The sequence below is a fragment of the Anopheles coluzzii genome, chromosome 3 (assembly GCF_943734685.1).
Source record: "Anopheles coluzzii chromosome 3, AcolN3, whole genome shotgun sequence".
Classification (NCBI taxonomy): Eukaryota; Metazoa; Arthropoda; class Insecta; order Diptera; family Culicidae; genus Anopheles; species Anopheles coluzzii.
Genome location: NC_064671.1, coordinates 37,110,728 through 37,133,074, shown reverse-complemented (window position 1 = coordinate 37,133,074; position 22,347 = coordinate 37,110,728). Strand labels below are relative to the sequence as shown.

The window sequence follows — 22,347 nt, the reverse complement described above, 5'->3', positions numbered from 1 at the left end:
GCATTTACACTACACCAGAGCGATACGTGGAGTAGTTAGCAGTTTTCTCTTACTGGTGTTTCTCTTACAGTTGCAGGGAATAATGGACCTAGGTAAAACACCGCCACATTTCACACATTCACACGTTCGCCTACACACAAACACACCAATCATCATCATAATTGGGTATACCATTTCTTTACCCCCCCTTTTGTATGAGCTGGCGTTTTAGTAAAAACGAAACATCCACCTTGCTCGCTTCGTTCCACAGCCGAAACACGTGAAAACCGGTAGAGGTCGCTTCCGCTTCGGAGGTTGCCATCGTCACCGGATTTGCATAACAAACCCAACGGGGCACACGGTTTTGTACCAGCATTTAATCGATGCTTTGTGCTGGGAATGCTGCACTACCACAAAAACCTGTCGCCGCGCCAGTTACGTTAAAAGGGGTAAATTAAAAAAAAAGGAAATTAAAAGCTCTCGGGTAGTGTGAAGAAATCACTGAAAAAGCTATCGCTAGGTGTGCACAAATGTATGCCTAAGCGGTAACAAAATATTGCAAATTGTACTTTTTCAATCCTTACACTGCTCTCTTCTCGGTCTCCTTTATCTTCTGCGAAATGGGGCAGCTAAAAGTCATATTCTTTTCTTGCGAATTCTTTCATGTTCCTATTACATACGTCATCAAATGATCGGCAGATTCCTGCAATAGCCTGTGCATACATCGACAGACACTGATTGCACTGGTATTGTAGTACCCTCACCCACAACACTCTGGTCGTCTCTACCCAAAACCTTCGAAACCATTACACCGACCGAACCGAACTCACCAACACACCATCGCGACTCTCACCGGTCTGTTTTTGGACCCAGGCAAGCTTGTGGGGCGGCCGCGGGCGGCTGCTGCTACTACGTCGACGGTCACACGATTTGACTGTGACCCACTGACACCGATTTTGTGCATCCCCACAAGAAGAACCGCCACCGCTCCGCCTCCGTATTGGGGCCCGCCGAGTAAACCATAAACGCACTATGGAGAGAGGGCGAGAGACTGGCTCTGGTGTTTGCGCGCCCGTATACTAACACCGAGAGGAGAGTGTTGAGAGTGATGCGAGAATTGGCAAGAGATCGCGAAATAGTGGTGTGGGGTTGCAAACGGTCAGGCGAGGAGTGTGGGGGTCGCTCAAGACAACTGTCGTCCCTTGATCAATCGAAACGATAGGAAAGAGAGAGGGAGAGTGTGATGTGATCAATTGACGACCACTGACTAGATGGAGGCGAAGATGTAGATCCTAACGATGACGTCAGCGACCATCGCGATGACGATCAATGGTCGTTTCTGTGTTCCCCCCCCCCCCCCCCCCCCTTGTTCATTGCAAATGTAGAACCAAAGCAGCAGCACATTCAAGTGCACCGACAAGACAAAGTATCGTCTTGCAGTTACAGGTAGCTGTTGTCGGTGCGCTGCTCAGGGTAAACAATTGTCTTGAAGAATCGCCGACACAAATAATGCGCTATCTTTGCTTGCTGGCCTGGCGGCGGTTGTGATGACCTAGAAGAGCATCACAAAGGGGCAGAACAGAAACACGGAATGATTTAGTGAACGTTTTGCTTTGCTTCTGACAAACGATGCTAGTCAGACAAACGATGCTAGTTTTGCATCCTAGAACAGTGAAGTTACAGTCCAAGAGCCGTCGTGATTCATGTCGCTAAAATTGCTCAATAAGAAACCTCTCCATTGTCTAAAGTAGCTAACAAAATTATATAATGTAATAACTGAAGCATCTGTATATCTCACACTCATTATCAAAGCTTTTATAACGTTTAAGATCCTCTTAAAATAATCGCCAACCATTCATTCGGTGAGTCGACACGGAGAACATGCCCAATCGCTCGTTGTTGAGCACACACCTGCTAACTCGACCCTGCCTAACTCGAGCCTAGATGGAAACGCATTTAGTAACTGCTGCTACCACACCACACCACCAACAATGCACATCGGCTTGTGTATTGGTGAGCTGCCATCGAAAAGACCCCCACAATAATATAGTGACGTAAGCGAATGTCTTTTGCACGCCAATCTGCAGCGAAGACCGCGGTCTGTGTGTGTGCGTGTAGGTATCTGTGCCGTTGGAGTTGGAATTCGCGGCCCGAACTTGACCCACTTCCTTTGCGTGGAGGCATAATTGTTGAATTCGACGGCTTTTTTTGCGCTGTTCGCTTTCTGTTACTGCAATGCCATGTATATTTCGTGTAGCAATGTTTTACGAAGGTTATCCTGCACCACATTTGGGAATCGCAGTTACTACAACTGAGTTCCTCGATGAGTTACCGTCCTAGTCAGAGGTTCCGCCTGTGACGAGTTTTCTCTGGATTGTTTCCTTTTTTTCAGTTTGGCAAACTTAAAAAAGTGATCTTTTATCATCTCCAATTGGAGTTACTTCCGAATTTCACCATGGTGAGTAATGCTACATCATCATGCTGTGTGTCGCATAATGCATGATGCAGGAGGCATACGTTGGTTGCTTTATAATGACTACGAACCACTAGTTCGCGCGCAGTAACGATCGGATATCGGTGTGGAGAGGATTTGTAGTTTATTTGTGTGTTTGTTACACCCTGTGCAAGTGCGAGTCGAGTGAATTTAGTTGATGTAATAGTAATAGAAACAAAGAGACATGGTTAAGTGGTGAGTTGAAGAAATAAGTATTATTTTGTTTGAATTTGTATAATTATTTGAAAACAATCACAATAGTAATGTCCCATCTGTGGCGAGCAACAGTAAACAGGAATTACTTGAGTTATTACTTTATTGTATACATTGTTAAAAAATATATTTCTTATTTTGCAAAAACAGATCTAGAATCTGAAATATCGTACCAAATGTTGCATCGTCATTATTATTCAAAAATCTTATTTCTAATGTTCTTTCATTTAAAAAAAAATCAACTTCCTGTTGCATATTTTTTGCCCAGACAGCACATGTGGCGTTACATCCTCCTACCTGATCTCAAATTTCCGCGATGAATCACACACGACCGGCTTAAGCCAAGCAAGCACAAGGTTAGGGTTCTCGGCGATGACTCGGCGAGCTTAAGCGTCATTCCTTTCCTAGATCTCACAGTTGGTTCCCTTGACGATCAACGATCAACTCCATGTTTGGGGCATTTCGTTCGTGCCTCAGTGCAGATGCTTTGTTGTGTTGTGTTGTGCTGTTTGTTCGCAGCCATTGTAATAAGTGGCAATCCTGTGGAGGCTGCACCCCGCCAAGTGATGCAAGATGCGTGTGGGGACGATTGGACAATTGTTGTGCATTTTGTGGTATGATGCCTCACAAGAATAATTGTGTACACTTTAAGGCAGCTTCGGCCGTGTTGTGCTTAACTTCCTGTAGACAAAGAGCACTCTCTGCGCAAATGATGTTCGGAAGAGGAGATGCAAGGGAAGGAATGTTATGACCACGCACGTTGTAGAATAGTGAATAGTCGTGTAGATCGTGTCGTGTAAACTATTTGCTGATCGTACTGCGCTGTTTTGTTTTTAATAGCTCAATGAAACTACAGAAAATGCTGTGTTTTTTTCATCTTTGTTCACAAATAATTCAATTACGCACATATTACCATGTATACGCAACACACAACAACGCTTATTTTGTTCTACAGTCAAACGATAATTCGACAAACTCCGCAAAACCAAAATTAGACAGCTCTGCCGAAAACGATACTTCATTTCATTCCTCATTTGCCACGGTCCATGCTGCTGCCTCCACCACCTATTCTTGACATAGGTAATCCCCGTATCATTAGCTCCAGCTCCGGAGCGGACTCCACCATTCACCGACAGTGTCCGGGAGCGAAATGCTCTTTCCACCTATTCTACTGCTGTGGACCAACATTGTGGGCAAGAGCATGCGAGCAGTCGGTCAAACTGAGACGCGGAGACGCGAGGTGGAAACTTGAACCGCCGTAAACTGATAACATACCTTAGGGTGTAATAAATAAATCGAATAAACCGCACGGTCCACGATCTCAGTTGTTTGCCGTGGGTGGACCCGTGTGTGTCCACGCTGTCCGCTGTATGTTGTGCCCGTTGTGGCAGTATCAGGCTCAAAATCCGCGTGTGCGTTTTTTCCCCGTGCAGGGTTTTGTTTTGTGTGGTGTGGTTGATGAATTGATTCAATTTTGTGTGTGCAAACAAAGTGTTTTAATGGTGATGTGGGACGATACACACTTTGAACACCTCCCAGAAGTGTAATAAACCAAAACAAAAAACATTGAACTCTGAAAAGATGAGTCGCCCGTGCAGGATCGCCAGTGTGGCGACGGTTCCGGTGAACTATAGGTTTGTGGATTTGCTGTAGAGTATTTTAGCTGACATTGGCTAAATTTTGTGGCACGAATTTAGAGCTCGACCCCATGCGTAAGGGCTTCCTCCAATCAGCTCCAACAAGACATAATTAGAGAAATTCAATTTTTGCACCAGTCACGTAGCAGGTGCGCGGTACTGGTTGCCTGTTCCCCTACCGAAGACAATCCACATCACATCGCAATCTGCCAGGTGTTCGGGCTTTGATTCTATATTGCGCTCCGAACCCCAGCCGATAATAGTGATCGGACACTCTGGTGGCAAAAGTTTGTAACATGCGCCGCGTTACACTCGCAGACCGCAGATAACACGGTAGCAGTGGTGGTATAGACTTACAAAATACACCATTCATCCGTTTTTTACTACCAAACCTGTATGTGGTGTGCAAATTGATTGTCGGACATCTACAAAGCGTGCGCTAGTGTGCATCTAAACCCCGCAAGCTGATGTGTGGTTGGTGCTGTTTGACAAAGAAATCATCTAATTCACACGACACTGGAATACGCTCACAGGGGCAGAGAAAAGAAACAGAGCCCATAATCTTAAACGCGCTCGGGAAGGTGGTTGTGGTGGTTGAGTCTTGGTGGCCCACTCTGCTGATAACTGCTGATTGCGCAAGTTACGATTATACGGCGAGATACGGCGGTGACCGACGTCGAAGTTGACTCTCCGATAGCTCCTGCTGGCGGTGTCGGAAATACGAAGCCGGCCCCGTGGCGTGTTCATCGAAATCATGAAATGTTTTCCAGAAACTTTAAAACTTCTCAATGCTTTAACACACATTTTAATATTATTTTTAATTGTATGTTTTGTTTCTTCTCATGTCTTGTCCAGGCTTGGCCCATGTGAACTACCACTGCCGGACCAGTGGCTTGTGCATACACAACTGTCGCAGTCAACGCAATCGTCTCAAGCATCGTTCTACGCCGCGTCGCAATCCGGTGGCCAAAGTTTGGGCGGACTCGGTGGACTGTCAACAGCCGCAACACTGCCGATACAGCAACATTCCTCCAGTAGCAGTAACCAGCAGCACCAGCAGAATCACCAACAGCAGCAGCAGCAGCCCCCGTCGCTGCCATCTCAGTTGCAAAACCAAATCACTGCCGGCGCAGTTACACCGGGAGCAGCTCCAGCATCACAACTGCAGAGTCAGTCAAAAATAATGAATGTCGTCGTACCATCCGTGGCCTGTCCGCCTACCGCATCGAAAAAGATTCGCCGCAAACCAGACGCGAAGGTAAGGACGCGAGGGGAAGATCCGATGAATGTTCTGAATATGCCTTCTATGTGCGGATACACTATCAAAACTTTCTTTTTCTTCCCCTCTTTTCCGGCTTTGTTTTCACGCGTGCAGCAGCCACAGTCACAGATCAACAAGTGCAACAACGAGAAACGTCGCCGAGAGCTTGAAAATGAATATATTGAACAACTTGGCGAGTTCCTGCAGATCAAGCGGGATATGACCGCCTGCAAACCAGACAAAGCGGCAATACTAAGTGAAGTTGTACGAACGGTAAGTTTATCGCGTCGTCAGTAACTCAGTTTCACTCACGAAAATGAATACGAATGATAATTTTGCAATGTTTGTGTCATGTAATCCTATTATCGGTTTGTTTTGAATGCTACGAAACGCGTGCAAACAAAACAAAACTCGCTGCATTCATGCTGTGGCGCCAACATAATCCAATCAAAAGCTTATCCCCCTGCTGCTTAGTGTTGGAGTTTATTTTTAGCTTTTGTTTTGCTACATTTTACGCTCTATTGGAATTTGTTTTTATTCCGATTCATCTTAGGCACTTTAGACGAACGTAAAAATAAAACATTATCGAATATACGCTTGATAAGCGAATTTGTTATTTGTTCGCTATATTAATCATACGTTATGTGAGCTGCGCCAAGCAGACAGTCTGTTGTTGCGTTCGTTTCCATTTCTAATTATCAACTCAACCCCCCCACACACACACACACATGCATTCACACAACTTATCATGGGCTTCATCTCTTTACAGTTTCGTCATATGCTAGAGCAAGGAAACCCGAATCTCACTGGTTCGCGGTGTTCCAAATGCTCGCCGGATTGCTCCGCCTCCTGCAAACTGCACCCGGTGCAACAGGGCGAGGTGTCATCCACTGAACCGCCACTACCGGAACCGTCGGTAAACGGCCACTCGCCGGAAAAGTCGGCCTACTTCGAGGCGGTGCAACACTACATCTCGAACGTCGGCTGGGCCCTGCTCGAGATCAACTCGGAGGGTGTGATCGAATGTGCCACGGAGAACGTCCGCGACGTACTGCACTACTCGCGCACGGAGCTCCACGGACAGTCTATATATTCGTACCTGCATACTGGTGATCATTCAAAGCTGAGTCCTATTTTAAATAAGAATTCGTTTGAGCTAAACTGGGATCAAAATGAAGTGAGTATCCATTAGCAGCCATCCTGCTCTAGTTGTACGGTATCGCCTCTATAACTGTTTCCTTCATCATATCTCCCCCCCCCCCCCCCCCCCCCGTTGCCAGATGTTCTATCAGACGCCAAAGCGTACCATTCGTACTAAAATCCGTTGGTTACTGAGGGCGCCCGAAGGAGCAAACGAAACGATCGAGCAAAAGCAGCAGCGCTTGGAAAAGTACAAGGATCTGCTAATCATCTCTGCTCCTGTAAAGGATGATACGGAGGAATCGTCCTCGGTGCTCTGTCTAATTACACTACCCGAGGACGACCAGGCAACCATAGAAACCACCACCATGCCACAAACGCTAGACGAGCAGCTAACACTGAAGCTGGATACTAGCGGTAACATTATAGGTACGATGACACGCTAGCCCCTTCCCAAACCCGTTTTCGCTCCGGTGCACTAACTGTGTATGTGTCTTTCTTTTTAGATTATAACTCATCGACGCTAAGGAAACAGTTTGCAGGAAATCTTACCAAAGAAAGCATACGGTCAATCTACGACCTCTGCCACTATCAGGACCGACCGCGGCTGAACGAGCACCTGGGCAATGTCCGGTCGTCGAACGGTACGCCGCACGAGCTGACCTACCGGTTGCGCCTCGGCGGCCCGGACGTGTACGTGCACGTGAAAACGCAGTCCAAGCTGTTCCGCTGCACCAAACCAAACGAGACGGACTTCATCATGGCCATCTGTACCGTGCTGACGGAGAACGAGGTCGCCATGCTCTCGGCGGACAGTGGCGCGATGGCGATGGGTGTCGGCGGCAGCAGCAGTGGTGGCCTTAGTGCAGCAATGAGCGGCAGTAACATTAACAATAACAATGGCAACAGCAGCAGTAGCAGCAATCCTACCTCATCCTCCTCATCCCTCGGTCTGCTGATGCCGAGCACGAGCGGCACTGTGACGGGCGGTGGCCTGAACGGTTCGAACGATGTCGTCGCCCGCCATATGGCCCAAATCACGCAGGGCGTCAGCAACATGGGCGGTCCGCTGATGTCGAGTGTGCTGAACGGGGGCGGCGGCAGTACTGTTGGTACGGGATCGAACGCGTCCGGCATGCTCGGCGGTGGCGGCATGACCGGTGGCAGCATGAGTGTGGCCGGAGGCGGTATGGCCGGCCCGGGCGGTACCACACCCGGGTCGGCGGGCGGCTCCGGACTGGGTGGTGGTGGTGGTATGGGTGCAGGGGCCGGCGGCATGGGCCCGTCCGCCGGCTCGATGGGCTCGATCGTATCGCCGCGCAGCAATCCCAACTCGTCCTCGCTGCTGTGCGGCCCCAACTCCGACAGCAGCAACTTCTTCAATACGGAGTTCGAGCTCGACTTTCCACATTCCACGTTCGACATGGAGGCGGTTGGGGTCGGGTGGGACTCGCGGCCCGACTCGCGCACCAGCGTCACGCCGGTCAGCACACCACGGCCGCCGTCGGTTAGTGCGTACAGCCCGGCCGCTGCCCCGATGTGTGCGTCACCGATGACGCCGTACTATTCCGGCAGCACGATGGGCGGAATGCCCTCGCCCTCGAACAACAACAACAATGGTGTGCCGGGGGGTGGTGGCGGTGGCAGCAGTGGCAGCAGTGGCGGTGGGCTCATGAACCCAAGCCTTTCCTTAAACAACAACAATAACAACACGAATAATAACAATACGGGGACGCCGTTCGGCACGAACGCGTTTCAGTTCCCGTTCGAGGACAGCAAGGACAAGCTGCAGGATTTGCAACAGCAGCAGCAGCAGCAACAACAGCAGCAACACCACCATCCCCATATGTCGCCAATGCAACAGCATCAGTCAGCGATGTCGGCGCAGCAGCAGCAAATGGTACAACGACAGCAACATCACCAACAGCAGCAGCAGCAGCAACACCTACAGCAACATCTGCAGCAGCAAAGTCAGCCACCGTCGAATACGCACGATTCGGAGCGGTTGCGGAATCTGCTTACAACCAAACGACCTCACTCAAATGCCTCATCCTCATCCGGTTTGGATATGGACCATGACCATCGGAATCCGAATCGAATTCTAAAGGTATGTATGATGCCATATGCGAACATTTCTATTGCCATTAGGCATTGTTATATTCTTACATCTGTTGACTACTGTCGGTGTTTGGTAGCGCTAACAAGTAGCTCTAAGTACAGGTAGTGATTAATTCTATACGATTAGGTTATGTTTTTAAGATAAAAAAAATACAATCATAGTAGAGCTCTAATCTTTCACCGTTCACCGTATAACATTGAGCTATAGTGCTTCGAATATAGACTATGGGAATGACCTTCCTATGTTGTGGTTTGTGATCTAATCCCTTCATTATGTGCATGGGTATGAGCAATTATCCGTATGTTAAACTTAACTCCATCACTGTTGATTACGCAAAGTGTGTGTATTATATAAAATTGTTTACAAGGAAAACCTATATTTCTATGTTAGATAATTAGATTTTTTATCTTATCTACGTTTTGAACGTATTATGTAGCGCGACTGTTTCATATTTTCTTTTTTCTCTCCTCCAACTCATGTTGTTCTTGTTTATTACGTAAGACAAAACTATGTTCTTTTGATGTAAACGATTTTGAATAGTTTGTTTTTTATGTAGATCTCATCTTTTTAAATCAATTTCTTCATTTTTCGTTTAAACTGTTCCTTTATCGAATGACAATTATGATTATTGTTCTTTTAAGTTTATTTTTTATTATGTTGTACTTCCTAACTAGTACATTTTCAGTTCCTTTCCTTAAATCTTTGAATTTCCTTTAAATGGTTGTTAGAGCCCCATACCAGTACGGACCCTTCACTTCTTACATACACACAAGACTCATCGCTCTCTTCTCTTCATGATGCCGTTCACCCTTTTCTCTCTTACTGTATGCCTTTCTCTTCTTCTCTCTTCCTCTTCTCTTATCTATTTCTCTCTCCGTATAATTTTTGTGGTTTCACTTTTCGTAGGGCTTGCTAAATTCGGAAGAAGATAAGGATACTAATGGCAATAAATTAAGTACCGCATCTCTTTCACAACGTATACCTCAGTCAGTTAGAGCTTCAACGCAGGGTAGTAATAACGGTGGTGGTGGTGGTGGTGGTGTTAGTGGGCTGGGATTAGCAACCCGCGCAGGAAATGAAACCAATAAATCCGGTAGCAATAATATGCTATTGCAGGTACGCATCCTTCCCCTTCCCATTGCTACGTCTGTTACTTCACCAGCATTGTTACGTTTTCCTGCTCGTTACGATCGTTTTACTAGTTGCAAATAATTGTGATTTGAATGACTTTGCACAACCGTTTGCTTATTTGTAAGATCCCTTTCTCTCTCTCTCTCTCTCTCTCTGCTTTGTTTTGTTTCACAAAGTACACCTACACTTTGGATGAGCACGTTAGATGAGCTGTTTTATAAAATTCGCATCACTTAGAGTGCAACGTTTGTAGCATCGTTTTGCGAAATGAATGTGTGTTTTTTGTTCACTGTATGACGTTCGAACTTGTTTGCCCGTTTAAAATATTATTCTTATGGGTTGTGCGCGAATGCCCACCCCCCACACACACAAACACACACCGTATGATAGACTCATTTTAACGCACCTAACAACTGCCACTCGTTATCGTTTTTTAAATCGAATAGTTTGCTAACAGGTGTCCTATTATACGTATGATGAGATGCTTTAGTTACTAACATACCTTAATTTTGAATTATTGTTTGCTGCTAACCGTTCTAATACACATCCACACACACACACTCACACGCAGATACACCCCTTCTCTTCTAACAATTGAATTGGCACGATGGTTTTTAGTCACTAGAAATTCCAAAGCGATAAACATGATACTCATGTTGAACCTTCTCCACACTCCAACCATAATATTCCAGCTGCTCAACGACAAAAGTGATGATGACGAAAGTGACGCCCGCAACCGACAAGGTCCGAGCGAACTTCTAAAGCAGCTGCAAAAGGTTAAAGTAAGTGTAAAGCCCTGGTTGGCACTAACGCCCACAGCTCCACTTGTGGGTTCCGACTCTGTCGACGTTTTTCCGCGCAGGCGTTTGCATACCGCTGAGTGGCAAGCATCAACCGCACTTCACGTTCCTTCATCCCATAGATGGATGCAGTTATGCGTTCGTTTTTAAGTTATCCAAAGTTACGTTAGGAACACACTCGTTATTGCTAGTGTACGAGCCAAGCCGTTTTGTTTTTGTATTATATATTTAAGCACGAGAAAACGTTTAAGTATTTCCTTCATAAAAAAGTATGTTTACACATATAGGATTCGGTTACTGCTGCTTCTACAGATCCAATGCGCAAATGTTGTGTACGAATCTGTTTTAACACGCACCCCATTCCGTTCTCTACCCACCCACCTAGGATGAGCCGAAGGAGCACAATCCGCCGCCATTGAACAATGAAGAACTCATCCAGATGCTACGGGTACAAAGCAACGATCGCAAACGGCCATCGACCGAGCCGGACGAGGGCGCCGCGGTCAAGCGCACGGACAACAGGCCGTCGAAGTTGCGCGAGCGCAACAAGATGCTGGCCTCGCTGCTGGCCAACCCGGCCAAAGCGCCAATGCCGATGCAAACCGCAATGCCGTTCAATCGCATCATCCCGGACATACCGAACTCGGGGCTGGCCCGCCAGCTCACGAACGTGTCGAGCTCGACGGCGCCGAATCAGACGCTGAACAACAACAATCTTACAACTAGCAACAATAATCTAAAACAAGTACAACAGCTGAACCAAATGCGCCTACAGCAGCAGCAGCAGCAGCAACAGCAACAACAGCAGCAGCAGATGCGCAAATCAGCTATGCCTTCTCAATCACAGCAGCCTCCAACATCCTCCGATATCTACCTCAACCATCAGCAGCAGCAGCAGCAGCAGCAGCACCATCATCAGCAACACCCCCAGACGCACCCGCAACACCTGCAGCAGCATCATGCGCAGCAGCATCAGCAGCAGCATCATGCGCAAGCGTCGATGCTGCAGCAGCAGCAGATGTTGGCCGCCCAGCGGCAGCAGAACTTCTCGCCCGCCATCCAGGACGCCGGCATTGGGTCAGCCGGGGGCGGTTCGTTTGCCACGGCGACACCCGCTACCTCCACACAGCTCGTCTCCGAGTGGGACCCGGAGCTCAACGAAATACTTAATCACGTGATCGAGATTGCACCGGAAGGCGACTTTGCCGAAAGTGAACTCAACAGTATCTTAGGTAAGGTTTTGCCGTGGCGCAAGAGCGCGGGTGAAGATCGTTCCTAATTTTGGTGTTTTTTCGTTCTTTTAGGCTTAAGTCCAATTGAATCATCCACATCGTCGGTTGTACCGTCACAGTCGTCCACCCAGCCAGACATACACGAAAAACTGGCGATCAACGCGATCCAGAAGTCGTTGATGCAGTATGAAAACGTTAGCTCACCATTGCAACCGCAGCCCCAGCCCCAGTTCAGCGGCAGCCCACCGGCGTACCCGATGCACTCGATGGCGGGCGGAGCGAACAGCAGCGGCTCTGGTGCTGGTAGCAGTGGTGGCGGTGGCGGTGGCGGCGGTGGCGGCGGTGGTATGAGCGGCGTAGGTCCTACCGGCAGCGGTCCCGGCAGCTCCGGCGGTACGGGCGGTCCGGGCATGAACTCTGGCAGCAGCGGCATGCAATCGTCACAGGCGGGGCCAAATCAAAACTTTACCCCTCCACCAGTGTACACGCAGCGGATGCGAATACCGCAGGGGCAGCTCGGCGGGGGCAACAATCCGGGTGTGCCGCAGAATTTGCTTGCAATGCAGAAGCTGCAGCATCAGAGCCGCGATCGGATTTTGCAGGAGCAGCAGCGAACGCGGCTGCTGCAGCAGCAGCAGAAGCAGCAGATGGTCGTTACGGTGAACTCGGCCGCTAACGCAGACCTTGGACGTAAGTTTTTGCGTGCTGTGTGTGTGGCATTGTCTGGGTGGGGGAAAAAAACGGTCCACTTACCTTATCTTTCCGAACGTTTGCAGCTCCGAACGTTACACTGACCCGTGCAAATAACGTGCCGGATTCGCAGCTCAGTCCCGGCTTCTCACCGAGCCTGATGCAGCAACAGCTCAGTCCAAGTCAACGGACGCAACTTAGTCCGCAACAAGCAGGTGCGTTGGTGTGCGAAAGCGATCGAACGAAGCGCGAAGCCATTTTCCCCTCTGCCAATGCGTATGACAATCATTTTGTACCTTTTTGCACGTCCCAGGATTCCAAGGCAACCCGTTCAACAACAATCCAGGCCATCGGTTATCTCCCCAGCTACAGCAGATGGTGTCCGGGTTTGGCAACGCAGGTGGCAACGTCAACCAGCAGCTATCACCGCGCCAGCCACCGTTCGGTGGCGGAGTCGGTGGCCCAGCGGTCAACCAACCGAATGTGGTCGTTCCGGGACAATCGCCACAACAGCAACAGCAGCAGCAGCAACAACAGCAACAACAACAGCAGCAACAACAGCAGTGGCAACAGAATGCGAACGCAAGGCTCTCTATCCAGCAGCAAAATCCGATGCTGAATGCTCAGCTTTCGGTAAGTGTTTGGCTCCTTCGCGGACATTAATCTTTAAAATTATTTCTCAGTAACGCTCAATTGTGCTCGTTTTTTTTTGCAGTCCGTGGGCGGATTCAACCCTGCCGCGAACCGACAGTTCGTCGGTCCGCCCCAGCGGCAGCGCGGTACGCTCAACAGTCCCGGCACGCCCCGGCAGCAGCAGAACGCGTTCGGCGGAACCATGGTCGACGGGGGTGGATTTCCCGGGCCACCGAGTCCCTCGCCGGTCGGCGTGTCCGCACCGAACTTTGCCAATCCCGTCTATGCCAACCAGCAGATGAGGCTCCAGCGGCAGGGCAGCGTGCCACCGCAGTCCACCCAGCACTTGCCAGGTAAGCGGACCGTCGATTGCGGGCGTTCTTATGGCGCGTTTGCGCGCGCGTGTGACCTATAAGGCTTTGTTATTTTCCAAATCTTTCACAAGCGCGGGTTCCGTTCGGAGGGAAAAAGGGGTTTTCCCCCGAATTGGGGGGTCTTGCAATTGCAAAGCGCACAGTGTGCAACATTTAGACATTCAAATTGGCCGTTAACTTCGTAAAACTGACAGCGCCCGGTTCAGGCGTTGAAAGCGCACAAGTGTGTTGATCGTTTTTCGATGGAAAATGAAACGGAGCAACCGCCCAGAGCACCACTAGAACCATGCTAAAGATTAGCTGTTTTCGCAGGATCGCCCCGTTCCGCGTACGGTGGACATGGGCCCGGTCCGGACGCCACCGGTTACGGTATGATGTTCGGCAATGCGGCAGCAATGCAGCAGCACGCGGCGACCTCACCAGGCGATTTCTTCAATCGCAGTCAAACTGGTAAGAGACGCAATTGTACCCACAACACCCACCCACTCTCCCCTACCGCACCCATTCCTCCCTACCTTCCCATCAACCGCACCAACATGTCCACACGCACGCCGCACACATCATCCACCACATGCAACTGTCATACAACTCGCTCGCGCTCTCACCTTCCTCTCTCTTACTCGGGCCGATGATGCGCCTGGAGAATCATAGATCATGCGCAAGCCTATTGTGAGCATAACCATCGCCCATTACAGGGATCACTGTGTGTTGTGCACGCTACCCTTCCTCACACCCGATTCATCATCGCATCTGTATTGTAACACGCTCGCTAGCATTATAAAAGCCTCAAAACCAAAGGAAGATTCTGCTCCAGCAACGTCGTCCTACTTCTTGTTTAACGCGCGCAGTGCGAGTGCGTGTGTTTGCTGCGTTTGGTGGATGTGTGCATGTGTGTACCTCTCCCCCACCTCATATTCCTATCGCGTCCCGCGTGCTCTCATCATCCTTCTCATCTCCGCTCTGTTGTGTTCTCTGTTGTGTTTCTAAATGTTTCCTGTTCTCTGTTCTGTTTGTGTCTCATCTATCGATTAGCCGGCCCCGTTGGTAATATCCGCTTTGCCATGTTTTCATTCATACCGAACTGCTAAGGGGAAAGTGTTTGTGTGTATTGTCATTTCCCAATCGCTATGTTGGGCCCATCACTGCTGTGTTTGGTGTATATGTGTATTTGTTACTGGTGTATTTACTTTGGTCTGCTTGTTGGGAATTGGGATTAGGCGCGTAAATGCGGTCTACAAAAAGCGTTACGGAAAAACACACCTTTTTCTCTCATCTATCCACACTAACCATGTGTTTAATCACCTCATACTTTACCCGTCTGATCCTCTTCATGCTCTCTTCGCTTCATGTTCTCTTCACTGGGTCGCGGGGGGTGTAAGCTACATGTTGATGTGCCGTGCCACGTGACTAATACTGTAGAAAAGGATAAGGAACGGAATAAGAAAATGTTATTAACAGAAGGGGAAGTGTGTGTGTGTGTGTCGTGCTACCAAATCATATGATCCGTGTGCCGTGACTGAAGTCTACATTTCACGATTATTAAAACAGACGAGCGCTTCATAGCGTTAAACTATGACATTGTTGTACATATTACCTATCCAGCAATTATGTTCTTTTCTAATTACTCGACGTGTGATTCTGTCCGGTTTCGTACGCCAACCGCACCAATGTACATATGAAATGGTGTATTGATTATTAAGAACGATTATCCTGTTGTCATTAAAACCACCTGTTATACCACCACCAACCTACTGTACCCACCCGTCAGGACCACCCATCATGTTGTTCGTCAATGTATATAAATTTGCACCTGATTTCGTCTTAACACCACCCGAACGTGTTCCATCGCTGTTCCGTTCATGTCACATGCGTCACTCGTACGTCGTCCATTTTGCCGTGTATATGTCCATACTATTTTCCGCTGCACGAGTGGTTCACGCTCGCGCAATGTATATGTTTGGAACGTACCTCTCCTTCCATCCCACTGCTTTTCCTGCCCCCGGGTCACGCCAATCGTGTGCAGAATGGGGAGCTCTTTCCCGTATGTGTGTTTGTATGTGGAGAGAGAGAGAGAGAGAGAGAGAGAAGGAGAGATTATATCGAGACCACTCGTCGCTATAATAAACGCGCACATTCTATTCCCCAGGTCTCAACGGTGGTCATAATATCGGTGGTGGTGGTGGCAATAGTATTGGTGGAGGCGGCGGCAACGGCGGCGGCGGAGGAGGAGGAGGAAACGGACCCGGTCTAAGCAATGGTACGAACGCACCCAACACCGGCCTAAACCATTCGGAACTGGTGCGGCAGGAGCTGCGGGCCATTGTGAGTGGCCGGGCGCACCGGCCACCGTCGCACAGCCCGCACATGGGCCTGTCGCCCCTCGGTGCCATGTCCCTGCACGGCTGTGGCCCCGGTGAGGGCGGTGGTAGTAGTAATGGTGGAAACCTTACCGGCTCCAACGCCACCAGCACCGTCGGCAGCAGCAACGGCACTTGCGGTGGTTCGCTTTCCAACGCGTCCTCGGCTATGCTGGGCGGTATCGGTGGTGGTGGTGGTGGTGGTGTTGGCGGTGGCGGCGGTAGTAATGGGGGTGGAGGAACCGCACGAACATCCATGGCGGACGCTGGCACGTCCGGGGCGATGCTTCACAGCGGGGGCTCGACCGCGGGGCTCGATTCATCGATGCTGTACAATTTCCATCTCACCCAGAAAGGTTAGTGTGACAGGTCCCGGGGGAGCACATCGTCGTCGTTTGCTTCGTGCTGCGTGTTTATATACCGTGTGTGTGTATGTGTGTGTTGTACAGAAGGGAAGTCCGTTCGAGTGGAAGCTGCAACCATTGTCGCGTTAATTGTGTGTGTCCCTTTTTATCTTTTTCCTCCATCGGATGGTAAATGCTTTCGGTCCGCGGCTTCCAATTTGTTGCCAAACGAAGTGCCTAAATGTCGGGTAAAGTGTAGCACACTTACCGCTGACCAAACTTCCACCGATTCGACCGACGGATCCGTTCTCGATCGTGAGGAGACTGACGATTCCTCCATTGCTAGTCTGCTAGCGTCCGTTGAACGGAACGAGAAGCTACTGTCGACCGAGGATGGTACTGACCAATCATCATCATCCTGTACGATGGTGGCGGTGGTAAGCAGTGACAAGCCCTTTTTGTACCTTACAAAGCACATTTGTGTAGCGTTGTGTGCACCACGAAGAAATCTTTCTTCCCATTTTTTTTTAACTTTCGGTGATGAGCTCACTCGACGATCACCCGATGATGCACAAGTACACGTGCAATCAGCAACAAGTACACCACGAGCACCTAATAGGAATGTAGACTTCAGCGCGCTTATCGAATGGCACGGTTTGAGCAATCCCTTCCCCCATATGATGCACCGGTCGCTACGATCATAATGGGAATTGGAGGATCGTGAAGGATCGCAATTTTTGCTTCATTTGTTTTTTGCTGTAGCCCCTTCGACCCTGTTGCTTTTCGTGTGTTAAATGGCAACCATAGCCGCTATTTCAGCAACGACATAACGATACACCGCTCACATCATGCTCTCATGTTCATCTTTTGCAACCTTCATCACCGTCCAACATGAATCAAATAAATACGAAAACCTCATCAATATGTAAAAAAAAAAAAATAAATTCTACCTGCCGAAGAAATCTCGTTACTAATTGTTCGTATTTTATTTGCATTTTTTCTCTCTCTCTCTTCGATTTTTTCTCACTACTTCTTGTTCACGACGCGTCCCCCCTCGGTGTATGGTCGGTGCAGAGTTTTTCGGAGGAAACACGAGTCGGTGACCCGAGAAATTCATCCCTTCTTCTGCAAAAGCTTCTATCGGACTAAAGTGAGTGGACGGCAGCGGTGACAACGGACTCTAGCAGCAAAAACAGCGATCACCTCCTTCCGCTCATTGTCGCGGCATAGCAAAACACGGCGACCTAGCTATGAGCTAGCGGCGGCAAAAGGGTGCATAAATGTGCTTTATGCTTTAAAGTTGCAGGAGCGAAACAAAAAGACAAAGCTCTCGTTGTGCGAACACCGCCGACCGGGGCGACTAGGTCGTCCTCTCGCGCTCTGCTCCCCTTCACCGAGAATCGTGCATGCGTGGAGTTGGTAGCGGGCAGTAAAAAATACCCCCCGTCTAACCTCCTCCAGCGTATGTGCTCCATAGAAAACTTACCTTGCAAGTGTACTGAAAACAAAACGGCTCCTCTCCGGTGGTGGATTCTGTGTGCGGTGATGATGGTGATGAGGCACAGAAGTTGGCGATTACGCGCATGTGAGGCGCATTTGCCGCGGGCGCAACACCGGACGAGCATAAGCAACAAATGATACAACCGATTTGTGATTTGATGTTGAAAACAAAAATAAAATTAGCCGTATAGAGAGTGTGCGTGTGTGCGCCCTCATACACCTCGTGTATAAAAATTGAGAACGTTAGCGAAACACGAAAAACAAAACATGCAGGTGATATATGTGCATGTAAAAAATAGAAGCATACAAAGTAGTAACAAAATAACATGGAAACAATGGGAAAAGGGATAGTTGGTAGGCGCAGTTGCGCGAAAAGGCGCAGAAGAAAAGAACACGTTACGAGTAATTGCTATCGTATTCTAGCGTTAAAGTGTACATAATAACCCTTATCTATTATATATATATATATATACATATGTATGTTACACAAACAAACAGTAAGCTAAGTCACATGTAAAAAAAGGAGAGATAAAAAAGGTTATTGTTTTGTAGCACAGATGCGTGTGTTGCGTATTTGGCTTGCGTACAACATATAACATAGGAGAGCGCATAACATTGGCCGAATGTGGACCGTGCTCTAAGCTAAGCCGCTCGGCTAATCCGGGGAAAGTGCTAACGCAGCGAAGAAGATCGCGCGCCCGAGGGGAAGGACCGAAAACAAAAAATAATGAATGGAAATAGAAATACCTCTAACTTTAGTTCAAAGTAAAAGTTACAACACATAAAGAAGCTTACTACAGCATGGAAAGTAACGTGCATACAAAAAAAACAGTAAACACCTTTGAACTTAATGAAACACCGCTACATGTAAAAAAAAAAAAACAAACAAAAAGGATTAGGAAATTGTTTTGCAAACAACAAACAACACAGCACTAACGCGTCAGTAAACGATATAACCCTACGGGCAAATAAACCTCTCAGCGCGGACACAGGAGCAGAACATAATCGAAACCAAAACATTGAAGAAAATCACAGTTTGCAGTGTGATTAGAACAACAGGAAGGCTAAAGCATGAAGATTACAATTTACAAAGCGCAAGCGCCTCTAGCACAGATACAAAGGCATACATAGAGAATCCATTTCTCCGCGGCATACCCATTAATCGGTTTCGGGATGTAACGACGAGGGATGAGGTGGCAATAGTGATCATCGGACCTCGGAAAAAAGTTACAAAAACATAACAACACACAGAAAGAGAGGAAAAAGATGACCAAATATTGTGAAAAAGAAGGCGATTGAAAGGAGCAACAAAACATCCTCTGAAAATACACACTTACCCCCCCAGGCAAACACACACACCGCTCAGCCCGGTCGGTGAAGAAACAAACGTTCGTGAACTGTGATAATTTCTACTATTTTTTCGATACCACGAACCCTTCCCGGTACCGTGGTGTGGTGTGCTGCGATAAGAAGCAGAGCAAGTAATACATGCATGCATCATTGTTTGTTTTTAATTCTATACCAACCAATTACGTAAAGGTGTGTGTGTGTTTGTGAATATCCTTTTTTACGGAAGTAACATCATCCCCTTCCCTGTGTTTGGCATTTGTTGGTGTTAGCTGGGCCACATTATCCCGCGGGCGCGCCCCGGCATGTGTTGTGCTTCTACAAGTATGCTTCACCGTGTTGTTGCTTTGTTTTTGTGTTGTGTGGAATTGGTTGAAAACGAATACAATCACACCAAACAGGATTAAATATGCTAAACAATAGATTGTTTGCCATTTTTTAAAGCCTTTCTCGCCTTCACTCGCGTTCGGCATTAGAGTGTGTGTGTGTCTGTGTCGATCGCTACGGACGGATAATGGATATTCGCGAAATTGTTTTGCTTGTTTCCCAAGAGGGCATCATGTTCATTGCTTGTTCCCGTTGAAATGTCATATGGATTGTTTTGGGGCATAAGGGGCACAATTTGCAAAAGCATCTGTAAAGCTTGCAAAGAACGTAACTCCGCTGAAAGAGGGAGCAAAGTTTGCGCAAAGTGATCCGTTATGTGTAAATACAAGATGCGTACAGAGATGAGTTGTGTAAAAGTTGTACAAGTTTTTACTCCGTCAGTTTTCTTTTTTTTATTGTTTAAGGTTAATGATCATCAGGACAAAACTAGGGAATCCGCTTCCTGGTGGCTCCTTTTTGTTCGTTATATTGCTCGGGTTTGGAATTGGCAAAGCTTAACATACTATAGGGTTAGGAAAGTTAAATCAAACAACAAAGAAAACAAAACCACTCACAGCAGCAACACGCTTATGCAAAGATACACACCTTTCTAAGCTCAATGTATATTCTTGTTCTTACTAAAGTCTGTGTGTCTGTGTGTGTGTGTATGCTGAACTTGCTCCATTTTACATTTTGTTATTTTATACTAATTTTTTTGTGTTGACACGGTTCACGTTTCTTGTTTCGGAGGTCCGTACAAATCCAATCCAGGTATTGATATTTTAGCAACAAGTCCCCAACAAACAGTCTGCATCTCTTACACTTCGTGATAATACCGGTAAATGTGCTTTGTGTTTATGTGTTCTGTTTCTTTTTGTTTCCACTGTTTTTTTTTATGTTGTAAATATTGTTTTATTTTGTTTTCATTTGTGATTGCACATTAATTGCTAGCAGCCCCCCGCGCGTGTACTACGCTTAGCAAGTCCAAAGTTTTAATTCAGTTTCATTCTGTTCAATATTCTTCATTCCTTGTTGCTGAATAACTTCATCATAACACACAAACACACTCACTCACTCTTACAGTTTATGTTTTTGCAAAGACACGCCCTATATACCGAAAGAAGTGCGCAGAGAGATCGATTAAAAAGCCAATCTGGATTATTACACAATTACGTTTACTATTGTCACTAGAGCTGTAATTATTATTATTATTATTATTATTATTATTATTATTATTATTGTCTTTATTACTATTAATAATATTATTTTCTATTGAAATAAACTGTAATAATTATGATTATTATTATTATTATTATTATTAATATTATTATTATTATTGCTATTCAATTATACGATTTACACGTTGAGGTTTAGTTTTACTATTATTTGTGTTTTATGAAAAGGATGAACGGGAATGAACGTTTTGTCCAAGAGTGATGGAACGAAGGCAGAGAGAGGGAAGTTCAGTTGTTGTGCGTTCTGAAGCGATAAGTTATTGAAAAGCAAAGAAATGATCGCAGAAAAAACAAAAACAAAAATACGGCAAATAAATTTAGCAATTTATGAAACAAACAAACTTAAAAGAAGTTAATAGCATTCGGAAATTTCATCAGAACAATGATATATCAAACATGCTAAATTGAAGTGGAAAGTAAAACAAAACCAAGTAAAATAAAACAACATGAACACAAAACTCAAGAAACAGTAATGCGCCTGGAGAAAACAGAGAAATGTCGAAGGAGAATATATTATTTGTTATTAATTATTGAAAAATAAAAACAAAAAATATTGTACTTTTTTCTTTCTTTTTTCTTTTGTTTTTATCACATTTGGTGATTGAATGAGTGTGGGGATCTTTCATCCTTTTTTTTACGTCCTGTTCTTTTCAATTCTTCTTTAATTTCCTTTCGCCTTATTGTAGTATAGCTTTGGTTCGTTATGATTGCAAATATTTTACAATTAATTGTATTGTATTTGTTTTTTCTTTAAAATAAAACTCACATTGATTAGTCAATTCATTTCTGCGCTTTAAAGGATGGCATGCACACACACAAACACACAGTATGACATAAAAGTGAAGTAAGCAAATGGAAAGTAAAGTAACAATGCGACATAAAATATCAGCTACACAAAACCCATAGTACATGAACAAAGTGCATTACTGTAATTTGAACTGAACGCGTACACGTTCTAATGGTATTAGTGTTAACCTTGACCGACCCCTCCCCGACGGTAACCTCAGAGTCGGCTGATTTGCACAGGAGCGCTGAACAGTACATCCAACATCGTTTGCTTTTCCTTTTGCTGCCTTCTGGAGACAAAACTCCGACACTCGGATCGTTTGCCGCAAAAGCCCCTGCGAAGCGCATTATTTAATGACTAATCATTGTAGTACGAATTTGCAGCAAAACAAGTAGCAATTGCTGGAACAAAAAAAAAACGAACCAAACTAAAACATACAAATACGTAAGCTTATGATAGCAGTACAGTACCAGTACATTTGGTGGTGGTGGTGGTGATGATGGTGGTTTCGAAGCTCGTGTCACGTGCAACACAACGGCAACATAACTAAACAACTACTTCACTCGTAACAGTACCGTTAGGAAATAGCGTATGAAGGTAGAGGGAACCAAATATTAACTATATATGTCGCTCGCTGGTCTCTTCTACGCCAAACCAGCATACATGCTCATAGCACTTTGTAAACAAATAAAGCATTCATCCGCGCAT

The 22,347-nt window shown here is 46.8% G+C and overlaps 1 protein-coding gene across 8 annotated transcripts in view; it reads left to right on the top strand.

Moving 5' to 3' along the window:
• The window catches only part of LOC120957315 (nuclear receptor coactivator 2), a 124,649-nt gene extending 103,239 nt beyond the window's left edge, over positions 1-21,410 (top strand). For 2 of the 8 annotated variants that reach the window (XM_049609513.1, XM_049609512.1), the window contains 15 exons: positions 5,179-5,581; positions 5,699-5,857; positions 6,354-6,761; positions 6,865-7,153; positions 7,231-8,831; positions 9,750-9,959; positions 10,667-10,756; positions 11,160-12,006; positions 12,079-12,696; positions 12,783-12,911; positions 13,010-13,329; positions 13,412-13,682; positions 14,016-14,153; positions 15,850-16,416; positions 17,479-21,410. In XM_049609513.1, the coding sequence (XP_049465470.1) occupies positions 5,179-5,581; positions 5,699-5,857; positions 6,354-6,761; positions 6,865-7,153; positions 7,231-8,831; positions 9,750-9,959; positions 10,667-10,756; positions 11,160-12,006; positions 12,079-12,696; positions 12,783-12,911; positions 13,010-13,329; positions 13,412-13,682; positions 14,016-14,153; positions 15,850-16,416; positions 17,479-17,507 (6,079 nt within the window). In that variant the 3' untranslated portion in view covers positions 17,508-21,410. Of the gene's footprint in view, positions 1-4,002; positions 4,321-5,178; positions 5,582-5,698; positions 5,858-6,353; positions 6,762-6,864; positions 7,154-7,230; positions 8,832-9,749; positions 9,960-10,666; positions 10,757-11,159; positions 12,007-12,078; positions 12,697-12,782; positions 12,912-13,009; positions 13,330-13,411; positions 13,683-14,015; positions 14,154-15,849; positions 16,417-17,478 lie in introns of those variants that run through there. The other 6 variants (XM_040379456.2, XM_049609515.1, XM_049609517.1 and 3 more) reach the window with 6 other exon arrangements.
• The last annotated feature ends 937 nt before the right edge of the window (positions 21,411-22,347 follow it).